Source organism: Cucurbita pepo, chromosome LG10 (assembly GCF_002806865.2).
Source record: "Cucurbita pepo subsp. pepo cultivar mu-cu-16 chromosome LG10, ASM280686v2, whole genome shotgun sequence".
NCBI lineage: Eukaryota > Viridiplantae > Streptophyta > Magnoliopsida > Cucurbitales > Cucurbitaceae > Cucurbita > Cucurbita pepo.
In genome coordinates, this window is record NC_036647.1 from 6,591,309 (window position 1) to 6,614,090 (window position 22,782).

Genomic DNA, 22,782 nt, shown 5'->3' on the forward strand with positions numbered 1-22,782 from the left:
GGTGTTGCAAATACTATCGTTATAATTTATTTTAATTTAATGAAGTGAGCTAAATACATAAAGGAAAACATTTTTTTATTTTTTATTTTTTATTTTTTAAACTTGTGTCTAAAGGGAAAAGAAACAATGAAGGGCATTTGAGGTATTTCGAGGTCCTAAAAACGAAATTGGAATTTGCAACATATAAAGGTCAACTCAAGAGGGGTAAAATGGTAAAGTAACATAAAAAGGGACTGAAAAAAAGGGGAAAGAAGAGCATCCGGACGGAATCACGTACGATTCAAATCAGAGAAATTTTGTCTTATTTTACTGCCACGTGGAATGAAAGAACCAATAAAACCATGACACGTATAGGTTGAGAAAGTAATACTGTGGGAGTGGATGTAGCGGATACAGCTCTCCTCCCACCGCGTAACGGTAAAAAAAACGGAAGGGAAACGAATTTTTTAATCGGAAAAGAAGGGGAGTGGATACGCGGTTTGGACGCCACCCGGTCATTTCCTTCACTTTTGACTGCCACATCAGCCTATTCTGTGGTGGGACCCACAACACCCTGGCCCCACCCCCCTTAAATATTTTTTTTTTTATTTTTTTATTTTATAATATATTTGAATATTCTTTTTCGATATTTTTCTTTTATAATGTTTTTTTAAATGGAAAAAAATTACAAATTTAGATTATCAACTTTTTTTTTTTTTTTTACTCTTGAATATTTTAAAACTAAATTAAAAATAATCGTGGACTATTTTAAAGTATTTTTTTTTATTAAATTATAAATTCACTTCTTAAATTTTAAAATTTGTGTTTGAAAATTGTATTGAATCGATAGAATATAGAATTAATATGATAATGAGCATTAAATCTTTACTCATTATTGAAAAAATATTGGTTAAATTATAAGTTTAGTCTTTGAATTTTTAGGATCAAGTCTATTTGCTTTTAACGTAAACCAACTCCTTGAACTGGTACGAAAAACCCCATCGAATTTTAAAGTAGCACGATCTAATTAAAAAAATTCACCCAATTGAGCTCACAATAAACCAACTCCTTGAACTGGTACGAAAAACCCCATCGGATTTTAAAGTAGCACGATCTAATTAAAAAAATTCACCCAATTGAGCTCACAGTAGCAGGATCACTATAACTGACTCCATTAAGTTCACCACCATAGAACTCAACAATTACACCGACCCGTTCAACACTATACTTCTCTTCGAAAAGGAAGATCGGCTCTAACAATTCCATCCCCGTTGTCCTGCTTTGTATAATCCACCTTTTGCCGGGTTCAATTTTGTATTCAATTGGTATCTAAACTTCAAATTCGGTCTAATATGCTCTTATATATTTGACTTTTTTGTTCAATAAATCAATTTTTGATTCTTAACTTATTCAACTTTTTTTTTAAATTCGTAGACGTTAAATACATAATTTAAAGGTTGGGTTTCCTTTGACATGAAATTATATAATATATATATATATATATAAACATTATCGATTAATCCATTTTTATTGAAGTTTAAAAATAATAAAAATAACCAGAGTTTGATTTATTTCATTTCACTTTTTCACCGGTCTGCTATATGGGCTGAGCATGAGCTCATGGGTTCTGGCACAAGAACATTGCCTCTGCATTCTCGTCGCTGCAATACAGGCAGGGATGCTGCTGCCCCAAGCCTTGCTTCTTCAACATTCCTCTCGCCATCACCACCACCTGTTTGTTCGAAAGCGCAGCGGGGTTCTCCTTCAGCACGTTCTCGATCGCATTGCTGAATGCGCCATATGCTTTCCCAGCTGCATTATCTGGGTTCATGTCTGCTGAACTCTCATTTGCTTGGCACCCACTCAGCAGAATCCCTGCATCAGGCTTCTTCAGCGAGTTGATCGTGTCGAGTTCGCGCGAGTCCAGCTGAAACTTGAGACTGGCGTCTGCTCCGAAGGATTCAAGCAAGTGTGTGCCAATGTCTGTTGTGTTGATGTTGGTATGCAATGAAAGGTGTTGTAGAATTGATTGGAAGGGGATGGTTTTTGCCTTTGCAGCGTCCGGGGTATATCGGAGTTGGAGCTTTTCGTCATTGATAATGGCCGAAGGTCCAATCTGCTCTTTCTCCTTGTCGATCAGACCTCCGCTATGGCACGAGTCCGAAATCATGGTGAAGCTCGTTCCTTTAGGCAGGCGGTTTACAAGACGACGAAAATCAATGTCTGCATAACACAAAAAACTCAGCTGAATTATTGCAGTTTCATGAATCACTTTCCTAATCTAAATAACAACATAGACAAACCTGTAATGAGATTGAAGTCACAGGGCACAATGGCCTCATCTTGCCGAGAGAAGTTTCCATGTTTCATGGAAGGAACTCTGGTTCCATGTCCACTGTAATGAAAGAACAGCACATCACCTGATTTTGCCTTACCAACCATTCGCCCGAGTGAGCGTTTGATGTTGGCACCAGTCGGCATCAACAACGAGCCTGGCTCATCGGTCAGCACCTGAATATTGCTCTCTTCAAAACCGAACCTGTTCATCAGTGTCTCTCGCATGGCCATCACATCATTTATGCAGCCATGTAACTCATACTTGGTATTAGGGTAATTACAACCCACCAGAACTGCCATCCTCTTCGTTGCCTCCATCGATACACAAATCTCTCTCCTCTTTCGTTCTCACACTAGTTCGATATGAAGGGCTTCAGAATTTAGCTTCTTTATATAAACATGCTAAAACAACAATATCTCAATGTCCAAACTTGCATTCTGGTACAAGCAACCTTCTTGCTTGCTTCCTTTAGTTAGCTTTCAAGCTTAACCACCCTCACATTCACATACGTACAAGTTAAGTCCAAATGAAACAGGTGTTCTAAACTTGGCAACTTCTCTTTTGAGAGGAACAGTAACTAAGAATGATCAGTTACTAATGAAAAGCTTGATGACAGGATAAGAAGTTTCATACATAATAGAACCTTTTCAATTTACACAGCTAATCTTGGCTAAAGAAAAGTATTCATTCATGCTTATGCTTCCAAAACCCTTTTCACTATTCAAGTATTTTCATCATCAAATAAGAAACTACAAAATCACGTTCAATAGACATTGTTTTCCTCGTATGGAACGAGACCGTTTCATTGAAAAGTTGGAAGCTATAGGGAGGCCAAAGAGGAAGACGCTCTCCAGAAAAAGATCCTAGGCAAAAGAATTACAGAAAGCGAATTTGCGAGAGCATTCCAGGAGCAAGAAGCAACAAAGACTATAAGATGCCAAATATCTTCCCACAATCTTATGACATTCTGCAAAATTCTTCTAAATTTCCACAAAAAGACTAATGTTTTTCAAGGGAATTATCAGCCAACTTACATGATGCTGATTTTACCATCCATGGAGGAAATTGGTGGAAATTAAAAACGCCCCGAACAGCTTCTACCGAGGTCTTTTGAGTAAAAATATAATCCCAAAATAGAAAGCTGGTTGATTCGACATTTCTACAACAGAAAGAAAACTGAATACACTAACAATAAAATTTCAGTATATGAGCACTTTCATGTGGCATAAGAAGGTGGAAAACTACATTGAGTAATTGAAAATATGAATATATAGAGATGTTAGAATTTACAACGTTTATTTTCAACTTTGTGAAGCTAAAATGAATAGAACTTGCAAGAAATGTGCCACAATATGATTCAGTGATCAGAAACTCAGATGTCAAACTTTTCTGTACAACACTTTCCAATTTATGAATAAAATTGTTTTATCAAAAAGAAAGAAAAAGAAGGTTGAGCTTCACAACTGGACTAATTGTTTAAGCTTTGTCAAGTTTACAGCTGAAACCTATGTATATACACTGTTTTAGAAACTTCAAAAAGTGTGCACCTACACTCAGGCAAGGCACCTCGCCTTGCTTGAGCACGAACGCTTAAAGAACATTTTTTAAAGAAATATATGAAAAACTTGAACGAGAACTGCGGATTAATCTTTTCCATTTGACATTCTCTCTCGAAGCTCTCTTCCTCCCTCCCTCCAATACTTGTGGAGGCACATGAAAATGATACTAGAAGAGGAAAATGTGGAGGGGCTATAAGTCTAATGACGGCAGAAAATAGTGATGAAATCCTACTTCGATGATGACTTCTAATGTAATTTTGTACTGTACTGTAAGGATTTTGTAGAGGTTGAATGTCTAATAATGCTCGACTTTCATTTGCTCTATATCATGATTGATACTAATTACTAATATTATGCATAATTGTGCATATACATTTTATTTATTATGAACTTCATCACATTGAAGCCTTCATAGATCCAGAGAACCATTGTGCTTTTAGACTTCAGTGTACTTCATACATTATAAAGAATACTGTATACAAAGATGTAATAATTTATCTCACCTCACGACAACTTGATCACAAATTCCCTAAATTTGAAATACAATGCTATCCCCTCCACCTAGCAAAAAAAATCTCCAAATGTGAAAAACAAGAGATCGAATTTTAGGAAAAGGGAAATAGAAGGGATGAAGAACAGCCGAAGAATATTCTTACCGAGACCTAAATAGGGGCTGAATTAAGATAGGTTATTGCAACTAAAGATCTTTCCAAACTTTAAAATCTGAAGTCGAACTGTTATAGTTTATAATACCATCTTGACACCCCAGAAATAATGTAGTCCGAACGGGATCCATGTTTATCAGTGCATGGGCTGTTCCTCTTGGACTTGCTGCAACAGCAACCTCATCCGCACTGATTATCACTTCAGCATATCCCTTATCGCCTACCTTGCTGTTCTCCAACTGTATAGGGTGGATAAAGATACAAAGAATCCATATTAGTAACAGGATAAGAGAATTAATTATCTATACAAATAAAACAAGATCGTTGAGACATTTAATTTTGAATTTTACCTTTTTACGTTCAAGGAAACAGTTCCCAGCTCTATGTCACATCCATAAAATGCTTAATATAAAACAAACAAATGGTTTTCAATCTCCTAATCCTTAGCTTACCCTGAATTTTGTTCTAGCCCCCCACAGGACAAATGTCTCGTTACATGTATGATGTCTGTGGTTTCCCCTCATAGCACCAGGTTGAATTTCCCCAATATGAACAGAAGCACAGGACACTGCTCCACCTGCGAGAATAACGAAATGATCACAGAAATGAACGAGGGCTTCAATCGGAAATCACAAAGCCGTAAACCAGGTAATAGGAATTGAAGAACTAAATGATTTTGGAGCACCTATAGGCTTAATAAATAACTGGGTTTGGATTCCAGTGGCAGTGGATAGAATTCCATGCAGTTTCAGGCTCAAAGAAATGAAGACGCGCGTATAATTTAACACCCAGAAAACTCATAATAGGCTACGTAGACACCCAAAAGCCGAATTCAGCGCAAACTAAACGGAACACTAATGAATTCAAACCAAAAGCGAAGATGATCGGATTACCAGGAATGCCAAAAAACTCATAATAGACTACGTAGCACCCAAAAGCCGAATCCAGCGCAAACTAAACGAAACAATAATGAATTCAAACCCAAAGCAAAGATGATCGGATTACCAGGAATACCAAAAAACTCATAATACGCTACGTAGCACCCAAAAGCCGAATTCAGCGCAAACTAAACGAAGCACTAATGAATTCAAACCAAAAGCGAAGACGATCCGATTACCAGGAATGCCAGAATCAAGCGCAAGGGAAATAGGATCGAGTAGCCAGCCCCTTTTGTCCCTGGAAATCGGGGAAGGAAATCCAGACTTGAAGCGAACGAGGTTGGCCTTGAGATCGTCGTCCTTGCTCCACGAATCAGGATTCTGTTCAAAGCGGGAGGAATCGGGAGAGGAGAATTGAGAAGAAGAGTGCTGGATTCTGAGAGAAATCCATGTGAGTAACAGGAAAACAGAGAGCAAGAAAGGGAACGCGTGAGGCTTCTTCAGAAAGTTCTTCAGAAACGAGAATAAGAAGCGTAACGAGAGAGAAAGAGTTCGGCCATGGGATTGAACGTGAAATGGACTCTCTAAGCTTTGTGGATTGCTTGAAGATAACAACGAAATTGAGGTCCTTCTAGGGTTCGCCATTGTCGTCTCCTCTGTCAAAGCTTCGCTTACTCACCACTGCCCAACTGCCTGCTCTGATATTCTCTCTGTTTTTTTGTTTTCTTTGGGCGATAATGATTTAAAATAAAAATCAAGGTGCGCTTAATGATCATAAATTTATAACCATTTGCTCGAGTATCTTCAAAGCCTCGTTACATACATGAGACATTCTTTAAAATTGATTGTAACTTAGAGTTCAATTTTAACCGAACTTTAACTCTATGGTGTAGTAATTTGAATAACATTCTTCATTACTTCTTTCCGGTCATATTGTATGATTGAGATGCCTTAGTTCATATCACATGGGCTTGGGTGCAATGTCGGCACACCTGTGTCGTTCGATACTTTCCTTGAAAGACCCTTTTCAAAGGAATACGCTAGAGACGCTCGTCCCACAACTATTGTCCATACTCAAACACACATATATACCACAAGATAGTTCACTTAGGTCACATGACATAGGAGTGGTGGAAAGTTAACATCATGCCTCCCTCATATAGTATATTTTGAGGCATTACCAATTTTTCTCGAATAGACGTCATTTTGGCAAGCAGTTATATGACCCCATACAGCGTCCCTCGAGTATCCAATTGACACTAAATTTGGTGAGCTTTCATCTTTCATACAGGCGGAGTTAACTCTAGAGCCGCATGTCCAAACTCATATCAAAACTTCGACTTCTAAGGTTATGGCCTAAGGCCCTACCCAGCCCTCTTCGAGTTTGTCTTCAACACTCGTGTCGCATCATTCTTTCAAACCTAGTGTATGTATGCCTTATGAATGCACATTCTTGGTGTGTTGGATGATGCACCGTCCTCCTCGGTCGTATCATGGTACTTCTCAATCTTGACCCTCACGGTCGCCGGATGGACGTCACTTGAGGGTCGCCCCTTGTCTGTCTAGTGTGTGGGGGCCACACCTACTTTCTCAATCTTTTGATAATTTTGACAACATTTTCTTCACATCTTTCTAGAAGTTTATATTGTTACAAACTCTTTAAATATATCATTTAAGGTCAAGGGTTTTGAGGCTATATAAAGCTAGTAGGTTATCATTGTAAAGAAGATTTGAAAAATGTAGTAAAATGAGCATTTGTATTTTCCTTTAGCCAATGACTAAGTTTATTTGCAATTCTATGTAGTTTAGGTTACATGTAAAATCTTTCAAGTTTGACCTGATCAACCTTACTTATGGAGTGATTCGAATCTCAAACAAGTGTTCTTGGCTTGAGATATTTGATCAACAAGGTAATCTGAATTTTACTTTCTCTTGGAGTGATTCTTTATTATTAGGGTTAAGTTTAGATTGCATGTTTAGAATCATTCAAGTTAGACATGATCGATTTTGCTCGTGGAGTGATTCGAATCTCAAACAAGTGTCCTTGCCTTAAGATATTCGATCAACAAGGTAATCTGTTCCGAAGCTTTCCCTCGGGCTGATTCTTTTTCAGGTTGTGACACTCTGCCCACTTAACCTAGTCATCATCCTTAATGACTTTCTCATAGGCACAATCGTATTGTCGATTGTAACACTTTTCCCCACTTAATCTCGAAATTTAAATATTGAACTAGTTGTTCACTTGATCCACTAACTTCTTCGCACTTTTAGAAAGAATACGGAAACTTGCACACTACGTATGAACTATCCCACTGTCGAACCTTCTCTCAGTCTCTGAGACGCGCAACATAAGCATTGTAAAACACAACTTGCTCAATGGTTGTGGACTACCCCTCTAGGGACCTAACTTTGCCCACTTTTTGGACTTAGCCCAAGACTTACCAGATAATTATGGCAAAAGCTAGCATAGAAATTTTTCGCTTGAGCTAGGGGGAACACACCCTAAACGTGGCCATCATGACCGAAACCGTCGTATTCTCTGAGTCGCACAGAGATCTATATCACAATATTCTCTCGTCATGGCTACATCCCTTTATGGTGACAATGCAGGGATGTGTACCATAACGTTCCTTGTCATGGCCACAATCCTTTTCGAAAGCAAGGTCTATAAGCTTGTAATTCATCCTCGTGTTGGCACTACACTTCAGTCAACTTCTCAACTGACCACCTTCATGTGGCAAATTCTGTACCGACACTTCTCTGGTTTTGTTGCAATTTTGTTCACTATGTCACCCACATCCAGCCTAGTACTCTCTTCACGAGTGGGTCTTGACACTCATGTGATCCATCCACCTTAGGCACTAGGTGATGACTCAAGGAACACACGTGTGCTCACTTCTTAGAGCACTTCTTCGGAGCAAGCAACTCATTCTCTTGAGCACTCCCCCACTTAACTCAACTACCTCTTTTGCAGCGATGTCGTCCACCCATATGGACTTGTGTTATGCACATTTGCACTTGACCGACACATCTCTCATCTAACCCTTGACTTCTTTCCTTACAACCATTGACATTATTTATCTTATGCGAATGACTCTTCTGAATGCATTGACCTGATACACCTTATGATTCACTGTCTGCCATTTGAACTCCCAAGCCCTTGGCAAAACGAGCTTGGTTTGTAATTTACTAACGTGTAAAACTCCTCCCCAAGGAGTTTGGCTTCAACCCACAATGTTATTCTTGATTCTTACTCGTAACTGTCCTGCCCAATCAGGCACTCGTGACACACCTGCAAATTTTCATTCAACCTTCAGGTTCTCTGTCTTATTCGACTGGACACACAAAGTGTGACTCTAGTACCAATTGTCACAGTCGTACATTTTCAACTGTGTGGCATCGTGATCTTAACACGCTCATGACCAGCTTTGAGGGAAACTCAAGCTTCATTCACATTTTTTTCCTGACTTTGTGGCTTCGTCAAACCTAAGCGAGATTCGTCTTTGCCAATTGAACACAACTTGAACGAAATCTAAGCTTGTTTAGCCACATACACCGTTCATGCATGCATGTTCAATTGTCTGGGACTCCCGATTTCCTTTACACTAGGCCAAGTCGTTCGACTTGACCTTGCCTCTACTCTAAGTCGAGGTCTCTCATAAGCAACGTCGCATCTCATCATCATTTAGGTTCCCATTGAATGATCCATGCATTGTGATGTCGTCCCATGTCTCAGGATAGCTTGGCCATCTTGACTTGCTCTGAGATATCAATCAAAACTAATCCACGTGTCATATCTCATCGAGGCATCCTGAACATCCATCCATCTAGGTTCTATCGCATTTACAAAATCCATTTGTAACGACCCTAAATTTTCACATATCTAGAGTCGCCACTAACGTCTCATGCTCATCTCTAATACAGAATATAAATCTAAGAATACTCATCTTTATTAGCGAAAAAATTTAAAACTTCAAAATACGTTCAAACATTAGAAAACACTGCCGGACTTACGTGTTTCAAACATCATGCTGGAGTTCAAAAAAAAAAAAAAAACAATTACAAATTAAATAATTTAAATGAATGAAATGCAAACACCCTATCCTAACCAAGACTAGAAATTTTAAATATGCAACTATCCTATGCACGCGCCACAGTCTCTGATCACGATGCCACCGTCAATCGTACATGGGCGCCTTGCCTTTACCTGAAAAAAACAATATGGCACACGGCCTGAGTATTTCGAAGAAATACTCAGTAAGTGACCCCACTATAGGGTCCATGCTAATGCAAACACATGCAATCATGAATTAGGGACCTATTTCTAATCATCTTAAGGGTGGCCTCCGGTCTCGGACAAATTGGATGTGTAGTACTTCCCTACACACGACTCACACGTGCGAGTGTGAATCTCCAGGGCGCTTGCACACGCCCTGGACCCTTTGGTCAAGCTAATCTGTAGCGACGTCCGAAGGTCAGCGGAACCCCATAGTGTCATGCACCTCATGAACACCCTCATCTGTGTGCATTCGCACCTGTGCGCATACACGCTCATCATACGGTGCGCGTCTGAACTCATCATCTCTAGGGGAAGTAGCCCTATACTTATGAACATACAATATGCATGAGGTCCCTCTAAGTCCAATTATACATCTCTTCTGACACAACCCTCTAGTCTCATCTCTTGGTTACACTATGTAACACGTGCTCTTGGATATTTACATTAATATCATTTTCATACTCTTAGGGTTGTGCCCTATGTCAATCTAACGATATGATGCAATATGGCAAACAACATCATAAGGCATGTTCAACATGGAAAACATCATCATGTTAATAACATTGTCATGCATACATCATACTCATCATAGAAGCCATTAAGTGCATTAAATATAACGTGTACGTCATGCATTGAAACATAAATAGCGTACATTTAACAGACATCACAACACAACGTCAGACTCACACATCATCATAATTCAAACAATCTTTAGCCTATCCTATAGTAAGGCCACTTACATGGTTGGCCTTGGCCGAAGTACTCCCTAAATAGCTAAACATAAGCTCCCGTTTCATGAGAGCTANCACGACTCACACGTGCGAGTGTGAATCTCCAGGGCGCTTGCACACGCCCTGGACCCTTTGGTCAAGCTAATCTGTAGCGACGTCCGAAGGTCAGCGGAACCCCATAGTGTCATGCACCTCATGAACACCCTCATCTGTGTGCATTCGCACCTGTGCGCATACACGCTCATCATACGGTGCGCGTCTGAACTCATCATCTCTAGGGGAAGTAGCCCTATACTTATGAACATACAATATGCATGAGGTCCCTCTAAGTCCAATTATACATCTCTTCTGACACAACCCTCTAGTCTCATCTCTTGGTTACACTATGTAACACGTGCTCTTGGATATTTACATTAATATCATTTTCATACTCTTAGGGTTGTGCCCTATGTCAATCTAACGATATGATGCAATATGGCAAACAACATCATAAGGCATGTTCAACATGGAAAACATCATCATGTTAATAACATTGTCATGCATACATCATACTCATCATAGAAGCCATTAAGTGCATTAAATATAACGTGTACGTCATGCATTGAAACATAAATAGCGTACATTTAACAGACATCACAACACAACGTCAGACTCACACATCATCATAATTCAAACAATCTTTAGCCTATCCTATAGTAAGGCCACTTACATGGTTGGCCTTGGCCGAAGTACTCCCTAAATAGCTAAACATAAGCTCCCGTTTCATGAGAGCTACTTCCTACATTGCTGGGGTTTGTTTCCTATCACACCGTTCACCAATTTCCATTATTATTTCACAATTAATTAACTATAATTCAATAAATATGAAATATGGCTCTAAAATGGCCTCGGATACCTTAATCAGGGCTGAAAACAGATCTCGGAGGGTCGAAACAGCGGAAACCGGACTAAAAACAGGTGAGCCGAGCCGAACAGCGTTGGGAGCCTCTGGAGCGTCACCGGAGGGAGCCCGAGCCGTTTGCACCGAGGGACCGCCTACGCCGCTGTGTGACACGTGGCAGCAGCAGAGCGAGCCACGTCGTGCGGTAGCGTCAGGTCGCAGGCTACGGAAGGCTACTGGGCCAAGACTAATCGTTGGGTCTCGGCTTACTAGGCTGGGCCGCAAGTGTTTGAGTTGCAGGCCGGCTCGATTGGACCGTGTGTCTGGTCATGGGTTGGTTCCACTATACCGTAGCTTCTGGGCTGGTTTGAGGTTTGGGCCGTTGTAGTTGGGCTGGGCCGAAGGCAGAGGCCGAGGGAAAGAATGGGCTGGCTTTCTCAAGTTTTGGGTTCGGGTTGACCCGGATCCGTGGATCTCGTCTTCCTTACCCGACTTCGGCCGATTTTCCAGCGAGTTTTCTCTCTCCTTCCCGCGATATTTTCATTGCCGATTTCGGTTCTCTTTCTTCCTTTTCCTCTTTATTTGTCGTCTTTCTTTCTTTTCTTGGAGTTTTGCGACCTAAAAGTTCCTAAAACCACAATCTAAGAACGATTAGGAAAACCCAATTTTCCAACCTCGGTTACCGACGATGGCGCTTACGAAAAAGCACAAAACGTACCTTGAGTTATTTTGCTTTCGTTAGGGATCCTTCTCGTGGTGGNGTAGTAACAGGTCGTTTGGTGTCGGTTTTTGGGTGGTTTGAGGGCTCGTCGGAGAAACTGGAAACTTGCCAACTTTTATCCGAAATCTCTCTCTCGTATTTTCTTTCTTTTCTCCCTTTGCAGGTATTCTGATAGGTGCTCGGAGTCGTGGGCTGAAGGCTGGGCGTGGTGTGGCCGTCGTTTCGCGTGGGGTCCGCGAAACTCGGCGACTGAGTTTTTTTTTTTTTGTTTTCTTTTTCTTTTTCTTTCCGTTTTTCTTTTTTTTTTCTTTTTCTTTCCTGGGTTGTTACATTATCTACCCCTAAAAAGAACTTTCGTCCTCGAAAGTCTCAAACTCTTGTACCAACTTGGGGTATTTTTTTTCTTATTTCATCCTCACGCTCCCATGTGCCTTCCTCACTGTGGTGATTCCACCACAGTACCTTAACGAATGCAATGCTCCTGTTGCGTAAGGTTTTTACTTCTCTAGCTAAGATTCTTACTAGTTTTTCCTTGTAGCTCAGATCTTCATTGAGTTGGAGTGGTTCGTAGTCTATTACGTGGATAGGGTCCGTACTATACTTCCTCAGCATCGACACGTGAAATACATCATGTACTCCTGAGAAGGCTGGAGGTAGGGCTAACTTATACATTACTGAACCAACTCGCTCTAGAATCTTGAATGGTCCAATGAATTTAGGACTTAACTTGCCCTTATGTCCGAATCTTAACACACCTTTCATAGGTGCCACCTTGAGGAATACTGGGTCCCCCACCTCAAACTCCAGGCTTTTACGCCTTACATCGGCGTAGCTTTTCTGTCTACTTTGAGCGGTACGCATCCTCGCTCGAATTTTCTGGACAGCCTCATTGGTGAGTCGAACCAACTCGGGTCCTACTAATTCTTTCTCTCCTACCTCGTCCCAACACAGTGGGGACCTACACCGTTTCCCGTACAGGGCCTCAAACGGTGCCATTCCAATAGTTGCTTGGAAACTGTTGTTATACGAGAATTCCATTAGGTGTAGTTTGGAATCCCAACTTTCCTTAAAATCTAGTACGCAAGCGCGTAGCATGTCCTCTAGAATTTGGTTTAAACGCTCCGTTTGTCCATCTGTTTGGGGGTGAAAGGCGGTACTAAAGTCGAGGCAGGTACCCAGTACTTTTTGAAGTCCATGCCAAAACGCTGACGTAAAGCGTGGATCCCGATCCNCCCAGTGCTTTTTGAAGTCCGCGCCAAAACGCTGACGTAAAGCGTGGATCCCGATCCGACACTATAGACACTGGGACTCCATGTAGTCTTATTATTTCTTTCACATACAGTTGTGCCCAATTGTCAACGGTATATGTAACCTTCCCAGGTAGAAAGTGTGCCGACTTGGTCAACCTATCGACAACTACCCAGATCACTGTATAGCCCTTGGGCGTTTTGGGTAAACCTACTATGAAGTCCATCGCTATGTTTTCCCACTTCCACTCTGGTATGCTTAGGGGCTGTAACAACCCCGCCGTCTTTTGTCTTGGAGCTTTCACTTGTTGACAAACTAAGCACTTGCTCACAAACCCGGCCACATCCCTCTTCATGCTCTTCCACCAAAAGTGTTGTTTTAAATCTTGGTACATCTTAGTACCTCCTGGATGCATGGCAAATGGCGAGTTGTGAGCTTCCGTCAGTATCTCTGTCCTTAAATCTTCTATTGTCAGAACACATAAGCATCCCTGATACAATAGTTCTTCATCCGATGACTTCGAGAATCCATCTACCGGACTTTCATCTAGTTGTTCTAGGACTTTCTGTAAGTTAGGATCCTCTCGTTGGGAGGTAATAATTCTCTGCCTAAGCGTAGGTTGTACCGCCTATAATAGCTTGCCAATCCTAGGAAGGATCGTACATTGGATATGGAAGTAGGGATTTTTCACTCTTGGATAGCTTTTATCTTGTCGCTATCCATACCGATCTGTCCACAACAGATGACATGTCCAAGGAAGTTGATACATGTTTGTGCGAAGGCACATTTTTCTTTCTTGACATACAACTGATTCTATCGCAGCTTGTCAAACACTAGCTTCATGTGCACCTTGTGTTCGTCTAGGGTTGTGTTGTATACAACTATGTCGTCAAGGTATACTACGACGAACTGATCCAAGTATTTTTGGAAGACTTGGTTCATTAACGTGCAAAACGTAGCTGGGGCGTTTGTTAGGCCAAAGGGCATTACCAGGAACTCAAAAGCCCCATACCTTGTTACGCACGTCGTCTTGGGCTCGTCCCCTTCGGCATACGTACTTGGTAGTACCCTGATCGTAAGTCCAACTTTGTGAAGTATTTGGCCTCGTGAAGTTGGTCAAACAAGTTAGATATTATCGGCAATGGGTATTTGTTGCGTACAGTCACCTTGTTCAAGATTCTATAATCTATGCACAAACGCAACGTCCCATCCTTCTTTTTCTGAAACAGTACGGGGGCTCCGTAAGGTGCCTTTGCAGGGCAGATGAATCCTATCGCCGCCAACTCATCTAGTTGTTTCCTCAATTCGGCTAGCTTAGGGGGAGCCATCTGGTATGCGTTCTTTGCTGGGGGTTTAACCCCGGGGAGGAGTTCAATTTCATGATCGATGTCTCGATGGGGTGGTAATGTTTGTGGTAAACTCTCTTGCATTATGTCAGCATAAATGTCTAGTACATCATTGATTTGCTTGGAATAGTTTCCTCAGTGGTCACTTCTTCCATCATGGGTATATCCATAAATGTATGTTCCTCTCATGCGAGTCCTCTTTTCAATTGTATGACCGAGATCATTCTAAGATTACCTGATTACTTGATGCTTGCAGGTATTACTGTGGGGTTGTGGTCGGTAATCACCAAGCATTTCACCAGTGGCATTGGGATAACTTTGTGTTCTAGGAGGAAGTCCATCCCAAGTATCATGTCGAAGTCGTCCATGCGAACCACAACAAGGTCTATCTCTCCTGACCAGACCCCTAATTTCAAGGGGACTCTTTTGGAGACTCCCACGATAGGCAAGGCCTTGGAGTTGCCAGCTTTCATTTTTCTGGGGTCCTTTTCTATGGTGAGTCCCAATCTTCGTGCTTCTTGGTAGGCGATGAAGTTGTGGGTCGCACCTGAGTCTATCAAGGTGCTCTTGCTCGGTCGGGAGTTTATTGTTGCGTCTATGAACATAAGCCCTTTCTCTATTATCTCCTTTGGGTCGACCTTCCATTGGAGGGCTGACAAGAATTTAAGCGCACCCATTCGGGGGTTGTCTTGATCTTCCCTCTTGTCTTGCATAGTCTCGACTCCTGTGTCGTTGCTCTCTTGAATGGACACTTGGAGTGCACTGAGAGAGGCCTAGTGAGGACAGTAGGACAGTTTGTNATTGGGATAACTTTGTGTTCTAGGAGGAAGTCCATCCCAAGTATCATGTCGAAGTCGTCCATGCGAACCACAACAAGGTCTATCTCTCCTGACCAGACCCCTAATTTCAAGGGGACTCTTTTGGAGACTCCCACGATAGGCAAGGCCTTGGAGTTGCCAGCTTTCATTTTTCTGGGGTCCTTTTCTATGGTGAGTCCCAATCTTCGTGCTTCTTGGTAGGCGATGAAGTTGTGGGTCGCACCTGAGTCTATCAAGGTGCTCTTGCTCGGTCGGGAGTTTATTGTTGCGTCTATGAACATAAGCCCTTTCTCTATTATCTCCTTTGGGTCGACCTTCCATTGGAGGGCTGACAAGAATTTAAGCGCACCCATTCGGGGGTTGTCTTGATCTTCCCTCTTGTCTTGCATAGTCTCGACTCCTGTGTCGTTGCTCTCTTGAATGGACACTTGGAGTGCACTGAGAGAGGCCTAGTGAGGACAGTAGGACAGTTTGTGGGGCCTTTACACAACAGGCATTGTAAAGGTGTCGTCGGGTAGTTCTTTTGAGGGTAAGGTCCTCGAGATGTCCCCGCTTGGTTATTCTGGGGAGGTCTATCTGTCCACCCACTTGGTCTGTCGTTACTTCCGTTTGGCCTATTAGAGCATTCATTTCGATGACCTGGTGGCTTATATGTTTTGCCCCCAGTGTTTGGGGCCTGTGTTGTTCTTCTTTGGAAACTCGCTTCGTTTCCAAAGTCTAGGAGTCTCTCGGAGTTGGCAATTGCGGTGGCTAGGTCTTGAACCTTTTTTTCGTGTATTTTTGTTTTGGCCCACGGTTTTAACCTATTTATAAAGAGAAATACCTTGTCTTTCTCTGACTTGTCCCTGATATCTAGCATCAGGGTCGAGAACTGTCTGACATAATCCCTTATGCTTGCAGTTTGTTTTAGGGTATTAGTTTTTCTCTTGCTATATATTCTACATTTTTGGGGAAGAATTGGTCCCTCAACTCTCTCTTGAGATCTTCCCATGAGTCTATGGTGCACAATCCATTCTTGATGTCTTGCACCTTCGTATGCCACCAAACCGAGGGTAGAGAGAGATTTTTGAAAGAGAAATTTTGCAAGATGTGTTATATATGCAACCAAGAGAGTAACAACAACGACTCACAATATATAACTATTGGTAGGGAGAAGTTAACAACTAGTCATATCCCCTCATAGTACATTTTGAGGCATTTCATGTCTGGCAGGCTTAAACATGATTTTTCCAAAACGTCATACTTCCTAGAAGTACAAAAGTAAAATACTAGAACATGGAAAGACATAAAGGGTTTGACTTGTCATGGGCATGTGGCCATGGGCAACACGCCTTGGACGAGCATGGCCGTGACACTTAGCTCTTATATCATAGTAATAGCTCAAGCCCACCACTAATAGATATTGTCCGCTTTGACCTGTTATGTATCGTAGTCAGTCTCACGATTTTAAAACGTATCTATTATAGAGAGAGTCTAGCCCTACTCCGACCAGTGCCTTCCACTGTTCGGTGACTAAACCTAATACCAATTTTAACACCTACAGGTGTGAATTTAGATAAAGCTTCCAATTGAAGTCTAATATGAAATCATACACAAGTTCACGTGTTGCCATTAATGGTTAAAACTAAATTAAAAGTAAGGATCAAAATAGTAATTTTTTTTAATAGACTAAAATTAAAAGAAAGAATTAAAAATACCAAAAAAAAAAAAAACGTATTTAGGAGGTCTAGAAATGAGATATTTATTAAATAATTAAATAATTATGTTTGGTATTGAATGAGAAGGTTATTTAATAGAAAAATTAAAAATATTAAAAATAATTTTTTTTATAAAAAAGTTAATTTTATTTCTAAACTTATCCATTTCACAATAAATTTATAAATTTCATCTAATCCAACTCTAAAAGTTAATTTCTTCCCCATTGGTTGGTTATTCAAGAAAAATTGTGTATCACAGTCGATGAATTTAGCTCATCCATTTGTTTTTCATTAGTTTTTCCAAATACCTGCCTCAGGCTTCACCTAATTCGGCGTCACTTCATTTTTCTTCAGTGGTTGTGGTGGCTGTGGCTGGGGTTGGTGAAAGCGGGTGTCGCGGCGTGGGGCCGGAAAAAGTTAGGTGAATCGTAATCCATTCTAGAAATCCTTTAAATTCCACTCCAAATATCGAAAACCCATTTGATTTTTCTTGAGGTTTTTTTCTGGGAAGAATCGGTGATGGATCTCTCACAGTCTTTAGATCCGCAAGTCCTTCTGGGTTTGGCTGTGGCTGTTTTAGCCCTTGCCGTTGGTGCTCTCTATGTATTATCCTCGTCTAAAAAAAGCAAATCCAGAGGTTAGCTACTCTTGAATCTCAGTTTTTCTGTAGTTCCCATTGCTTCGATTTCTGGGATCGGTTGTGTTTTGATTTGTTCTCTTTTATGAAAATTTGAGATTCCGGTCATGTCATTTTGTGAATAAGTGGAGTTTTTGAGTTGGAAATCGATATAGATTAAGGATTGGATCCATATCTGTTCTTATTTTGGATGGTGTTATATTATCTGGTTAATCTCTTTGTATCAACTCATAGTTTAAATCTTATTTGTGAAAATTACATATAAAGAGGAGATAAATTGAACTCACTACCCATTAAGTGGGTCAATGCTGTCTACTTGAGCTTGAACTATGTTCAAGTGAGCTAGCTTATAGTAACTTGAACTTTCTTGAAGTTGTAGAAGCTAATTAATCTATGTTACATGGTTCCATTTTCTGTCTAGATCTGTAATGGACATTCCAGTTCAAATTCGACCGATGATCTGTTTTAAATTGATATCAGTTAAGGAGATTTGATGGGAAACATCACATAAACAGGGCTTCATGTTAGAGTTGTCCATGAAAATATTGTATCGTTTGATAGTAAGAAGGGTCGATTCAGTAATGTGTGGACCGAATGTGGTGTTCACTCAACCCTTTAGCAGGATTCTAGTGCTTTTGGTGGTTTTGTTGTGATGATACATTAGAACATTGTCTGTTATTGGTGCTTTATTTGATTCGTTTACTTAATTTGTTTACTGTATGATTGGAAAGACGTGCTCGTATGTTCTTGGGTAAGCACGAAAGCATCCATACTTTTATTGAGGCTGCATCCTTTCTAGCTTTATCTTGGAGTGAATTACCTTCTCCATTTTGTACTTATCACAGTGGAGGTGTTTTTTGTGTTTGTAATTATCCTCTTATAGGACATTCTTTTGTAATCGATTTCATTGATTAATGAAGTGGTTTATGTTTCCTCAAAGTTTAATTTGTTTTCATTATGATATGGTTTTGTGCATTCAGGTTGCTTGGATCCAGAGGTATTCAAGGAGTTTAAACTTATCAAACGCGTGCAGCTGAGCCATAATGTGGCGAAGTTTACATTTACACTCCCAAATCCTACTTCAGTTTTGGGTCTTCCCATTGGACAACATATCAGTTGCAGGTCTAGTAGTTGATTCTTATTTATTCTTCATAGGATTATTTGGATTTCTACTCGCCATGGCTATGGATACGTAGCTGATTGAAAAAACAATGTTGATTTTGACACTATATGGTGTAGGAATCACAATACTATACTCTCCTGTGTTAACTCGATAACACTTAGAGATAACCTGAAATAAGCAAGTTTCCTTTAAAGATACCTGTTAAACTGTAACGATCCTAGCCTACCGCTAGCAGATATTGTCCTCTTTGGGCTTTCTCTTAAGGTTTTTAAAACGCATCTGTTAGGGAGAGGTTTCCACACCCTTATAAAGGGTATTTCGTTCTCCTCCCCAACCGATGTGGGATCTCACAATCCACCCCCTTCGGGGTCCAGCGTCCTCGCTGGCACTCGTTCCCTTCTCCAATCGACGTAGGACCCCCCAATCCACCCTCCTTCGAAGCCCAACGTCTTTGTTGGCACACCGCCTCGTGTTCACTCCCCCTTTGGGGCTTAGCCTCTTTGCTGGCACATCGCCCGGTGTCTGGCTCTGATACCAACTGTAACAGCCCAAGCCCACCGTTAGCAGATATTGTCCTTTTTGGGCTTTCCCTTTCGGGCTTCCCTTCAAGGTTTTTAAAATGCGTCTGCGAGGGAGAAGTTTCCACGCTCTTATATAGAATGCTTCGTTCTCCTCCCCAACCGATGTGGGATCTCACATAAACGGTCAATCCTGCCTCTTCTTCATTATAGATTTTTTTGATTCAGCTCATAGCCGGTCACAACTTTTGTTGGATAAGGTCACTTGACATTATATTATTTAGGCTACGACTGGTCTTTTCGCCTGAGAGATATTGTAGGACTTTAAAGAAAACTTCTAAAACTTTGTTACGGTGGAGTATCTTGTCTCTTAGCTGCTTGATTGTGTTCATCGTTGAGAAACTTTTCTATTCTTTAAATATGCTAACCAGAAATGATTTCCGGACTCTCCCTTCGGTTTGAGTGGGGATGTGTGCCTTATTGCCCTCTTCACCTGGTGTTGTTTTCGAAGATGACTGTTCCATATTGGATCATTTACTGTCCCTGAGAAATTATAATTCATTCATCTTACAGGGGCAAGGATGGCCAAGGTGAAGAGGTCATCAAACCGTACACACCGATTACTTTAGATTCTGATGTTGGTTATTTTGAGCTCGTCATAAAGGTTTGTATTTTCTGATTCTTATTTGATGAGCAGTATTTTAATGGTATGCATACTTGTTAATCTGAACTCTGTAATGTGTTTAATCAGATGTATCCCCAAGGAAGGATGTCGCATCATTTCCGACAGATGCGTGTTGGCGATTTTCTTGCTGTAAAGGGGCCCAAGGTACGTTCAATCAATAATGACAGCTTTAAGTCATGTTTTTTATGCTTTAAGTATTGATGTTTTTTGGGATTCGAGCATTCAGCTTCCTTCAGGTTCGGCTGCAGACTTAATGAAACTTTTTTTTTTGAAGAATTTAATGAAACATTTTGTTTGTCATAGACACAAAGGCCCCTCTTATTCTTTCTCTAGTGAGAGAGAAACAAAGAACTTTATGGTACCTTTGAAAACACTGAGAATATTCAAAATTCACAACGAAAATATTTCTGCAGGGGCGTTTCAGGTATCAACCTGGGCAGGTCCGAGCATTTGGGATGCTCGCTGGAGGCTCCGGCATTACTCCTATGTATCAAGTACGAATTTCCTTTTCTTTTGGCTTGATCATTTTAGTTACTCAACTTACCATCATTCGGACGACTTGATTGTTGTTATCGATACTTCGCTTTCTTTTCTGCTCCTTAGGTTGCTCGAGCAATATTAGAAAATCCGAACGACGAGACGAAGGTACACCTCATCTATGCCAATGTCACCTATGAGGACATTCTTTTAAAGGTAATGTTGTCATCTTTCTTCAATAAACTTACCCCTCGTCCTCGTATTGACCATAAATTTGGATACCAGTTGATCCTCTCATTTCGAAACATGTTGATGGTTAGTTTTTCTCTTAATGGAGAGAGATAAACCAGGCTAACTGGTGTGACCGATACTCGAGTGGTATCGTAATCAATCTACTCCTTTCTCAGTGCTATGAATTTCAACTGCCGAGTCATTTGATGAAAATGTTTTCGGTACTTTCATGTTTGAACTCCTTAGCTGAACACGTGTATGGAGATCGTTTATCAACTTAAGTATAGTTTAATTAGTCAAGGCATATATCCTCGATCGTAAAGTCAGGGTTTGTCATGTGCGATTTTGGGTATTGAAGAGTGAAGGATCTTACTATTTTGGTAGCCTCTTCTTGGGCTTCCACTTTTGCTTTCATAATAATAATTCAATTTCTATGATTTGTGTATCTCTCTATAATTTCATCACTTTTCCTTACCAAAAGAAACTTGTGTGGTTGTAGGAGGAGTTGGATCTTCTTGCCAAAAGGTACCCAGATAGCTTCAAGCTCTACTATGTCTTAAACCAGGTCAGTCTTCTCCTTCACTCACAGCCCCAAATTTATCCTTTTCTCTGTGTTTAAACTTTTTACCATTACAAGATCTCGATGTCAAATGACGGGAAATCGTATTATGCTTATTTTGTTTTGTTGTCTAGACCGATATTAAGTGATCGAAATGAACTTCGACGAATCTAGTGAATTAAACTGATTGGTATACTATGTGATTAGATCTCTTTCTTCAAATCTGGCCGTTCTTAAAAGTTATCATAGCTCGATCTTGTTCTATTGGCTTGAAGTCCATTTTTTGTAGCAGGGTCGAAGATTCTTCGTAAAAGTTAAAACATAAATGAAATTACTTTTAGTCGACTGTTCTCGGAAAGTTGTTTTGTTCTTGTGAGTGCTCTAGAGTCCCCCGAGCTAGTGAACACTTTCGGATTCGTAAACTTGTGCATTGTGGATGGAATTGGGTTCTCTAAGGCCATGATGGATCTCCTTGGGAGCTTGATTTATGCTTGCTTGATTATGTACTTTGTTTAATGGTTTGCAATGTCATATCTTTTAATCAACCATTCATATATCAATTGCATACTCAGCCTCCTGAAGAATGGGATGGTGGTGTCGGATTCGTATCGAAGGAGATGATTCAAACCCACTGCCCCGCTCCTGCTTCTGATATTCAGGTATATTCGATTACGACTATGGTTTCAAATAATACGAATGCTTTGGATCTGTTTTCGAAACCATGTTTGAACGATTTCTTTTTGTCCGAAGTCTGTTCTCTTGTTTTCTTGTAATTTATTCTTACGAACGACCTGTTTCCAAAAGCGAACGAAGATGTTCTTTCATGTGCACAATAAGTTGGATCGGAGTAGGACCGTTGGATCATTCACTTGTCCGTGTTAATAGGTTTAAAAATTAAGCTTATAAACACTACCTTCACCATTCGTACGCATTTACTCATTGGATCATTCGCTGCGCATTTATGAGATTAATAGGATTGTTTGCTGCTGTCTGATCTTTTATTCATAAAACAACCAAATTTTATGTGTTATACTGTTTTGTAAGCAGGTTTTAAGATGTGGGCCACCACCAATGAACAAGGCCATGGGTGCTCATCTTGAAGCTCTTGGATATGCACCTGAGATGCTGTTCATGTTCTGAGCCTCCCTCAACCTCCACACTAGAGCTAAGCATCATTTATTTTTCTTCCCCCTTCTAAATTTTGAACATTATGCACTGAGAGGATGTTGCCTTAGCTCTTTTCACTTTGCAATGTTGTTGAACTTTGATGCCATCAATAACTTCAACTCTTAGAGCTAGTGAGAGTCTAGACTAGTTTTCATTCACATTGTTTGTTCATGTAACAATTCTAGAATGGTTTTCTTCTCGAAGTGTAATAAGACCGTTTAGATTAGCTTTTTAAGTGCTTGAAAA

At 40.5% G+C, this 22,782-nt stretch overlaps 3 protein-coding genes across 6 annotated transcripts; 1 reads left to right on the forward strand and 2 right to left on the reverse strand.

Annotated features, from left to right (window-relative positions):
- Nucleotides 1–1,488: 1,488 nt before the first annotated feature.
- On the reverse strand, nucleotides 1,489–3,439 carry LOC111803347 (metacaspase-9). Of its 2 annotated transcripts, XM_023687705.1 has the most exons (3): nucleotides 3,352–3,439; nucleotides 2,283–2,669; nucleotides 1,489–2,202 (listed from the first exon to the last, which is right to left on the reverse strand). In XM_023687705.1, the coding sequence occupies exons 2-3, from the start codon at nucleotides 2,632–2,634 to the stop codon at nucleotides 1,598–1,600; spliced, it is 957 nt and encodes a 318-aa protein (XP_023543473.1). In that variant the 5' UTR covers nucleotides 2,635–2,669; nucleotides 3,352–3,439; the 3' UTR covers nucleotides 1,489–1,597. The 2 variants fall into 2 exon arrangements, with proteins under 2 accessions (XP_023543473.1, XP_023543474.1); XM_023687706.1 differs by lacking the exon at nucleotides 3,352–3,439 and having other exon boundaries at nucleotides 2,283–2,905.
- LOC111803357 lies at nucleotides 3,012–6,155 on the reverse strand. Of its 3 annotated transcripts, XR_002816367.1 has the most exons (5): nucleotides 5,659–6,155; nucleotides 4,994–5,118; nucleotides 4,533–4,780; nucleotides 4,380–4,437; nucleotides 3,012–3,476 (listed from the first exon to the last, which is right to left on the reverse strand). XR_002816367.1 is itself a non-coding variant. In XM_023687721.1 (4 exons), exons 1-3 carry the CDS (start codon nucleotides 6,062–6,064, stop codon nucleotides 4,574–4,576), a joined length of 738 nt encoding a protein of 245 aa, XP_023543489.1. In that variant the 5' UTR covers nucleotides 6,065–6,155; the 3' UTR covers nucleotides 4,209–4,437; nucleotides 4,533–4,573. The 3 variants fall into 3 exon arrangements, 2 of the variants coding, with proteins under 2 accessions (XP_023543489.1, XP_023543488.1); XM_023687721.1 differs by lacking the exon at nucleotides 3,012–3,476 and having other exon boundaries at nucleotides 4,209–4,437; XM_023687720.1 differs by lacking the exon at nucleotides 3,012–3,476 and having other exon boundaries at nucleotides 4,209–4,780.
- An 11,248-nt stretch (nucleotides 6,156–17,403) lies between these two features.
- LOC111803352 (NADH--cytochrome b5 reductase 1-like) lies at nucleotides 17,404–22,782 on the forward strand. Its single transcript, XM_023687713.1, has 9 exons — nucleotides 17,404–17,776; nucleotides 18,757–18,898; nucleotides 19,991–20,081; nucleotides 20,169–20,246; nucleotides 20,516–20,596; nucleotides 20,706–20,795; nucleotides 21,310–21,375; nucleotides 21,942–22,028; nucleotides 22,417–22,782. Exons 1-9 carry the CDS (start codon nucleotides 17,659–17,661, stop codon nucleotides 22,507–22,509), a joined length of 846 nt encoding a protein of 281 aa, XP_023543481.1. The 5' UTR covers nucleotides 17,404–17,658; the 3' UTR covers nucleotides 22,510–22,782.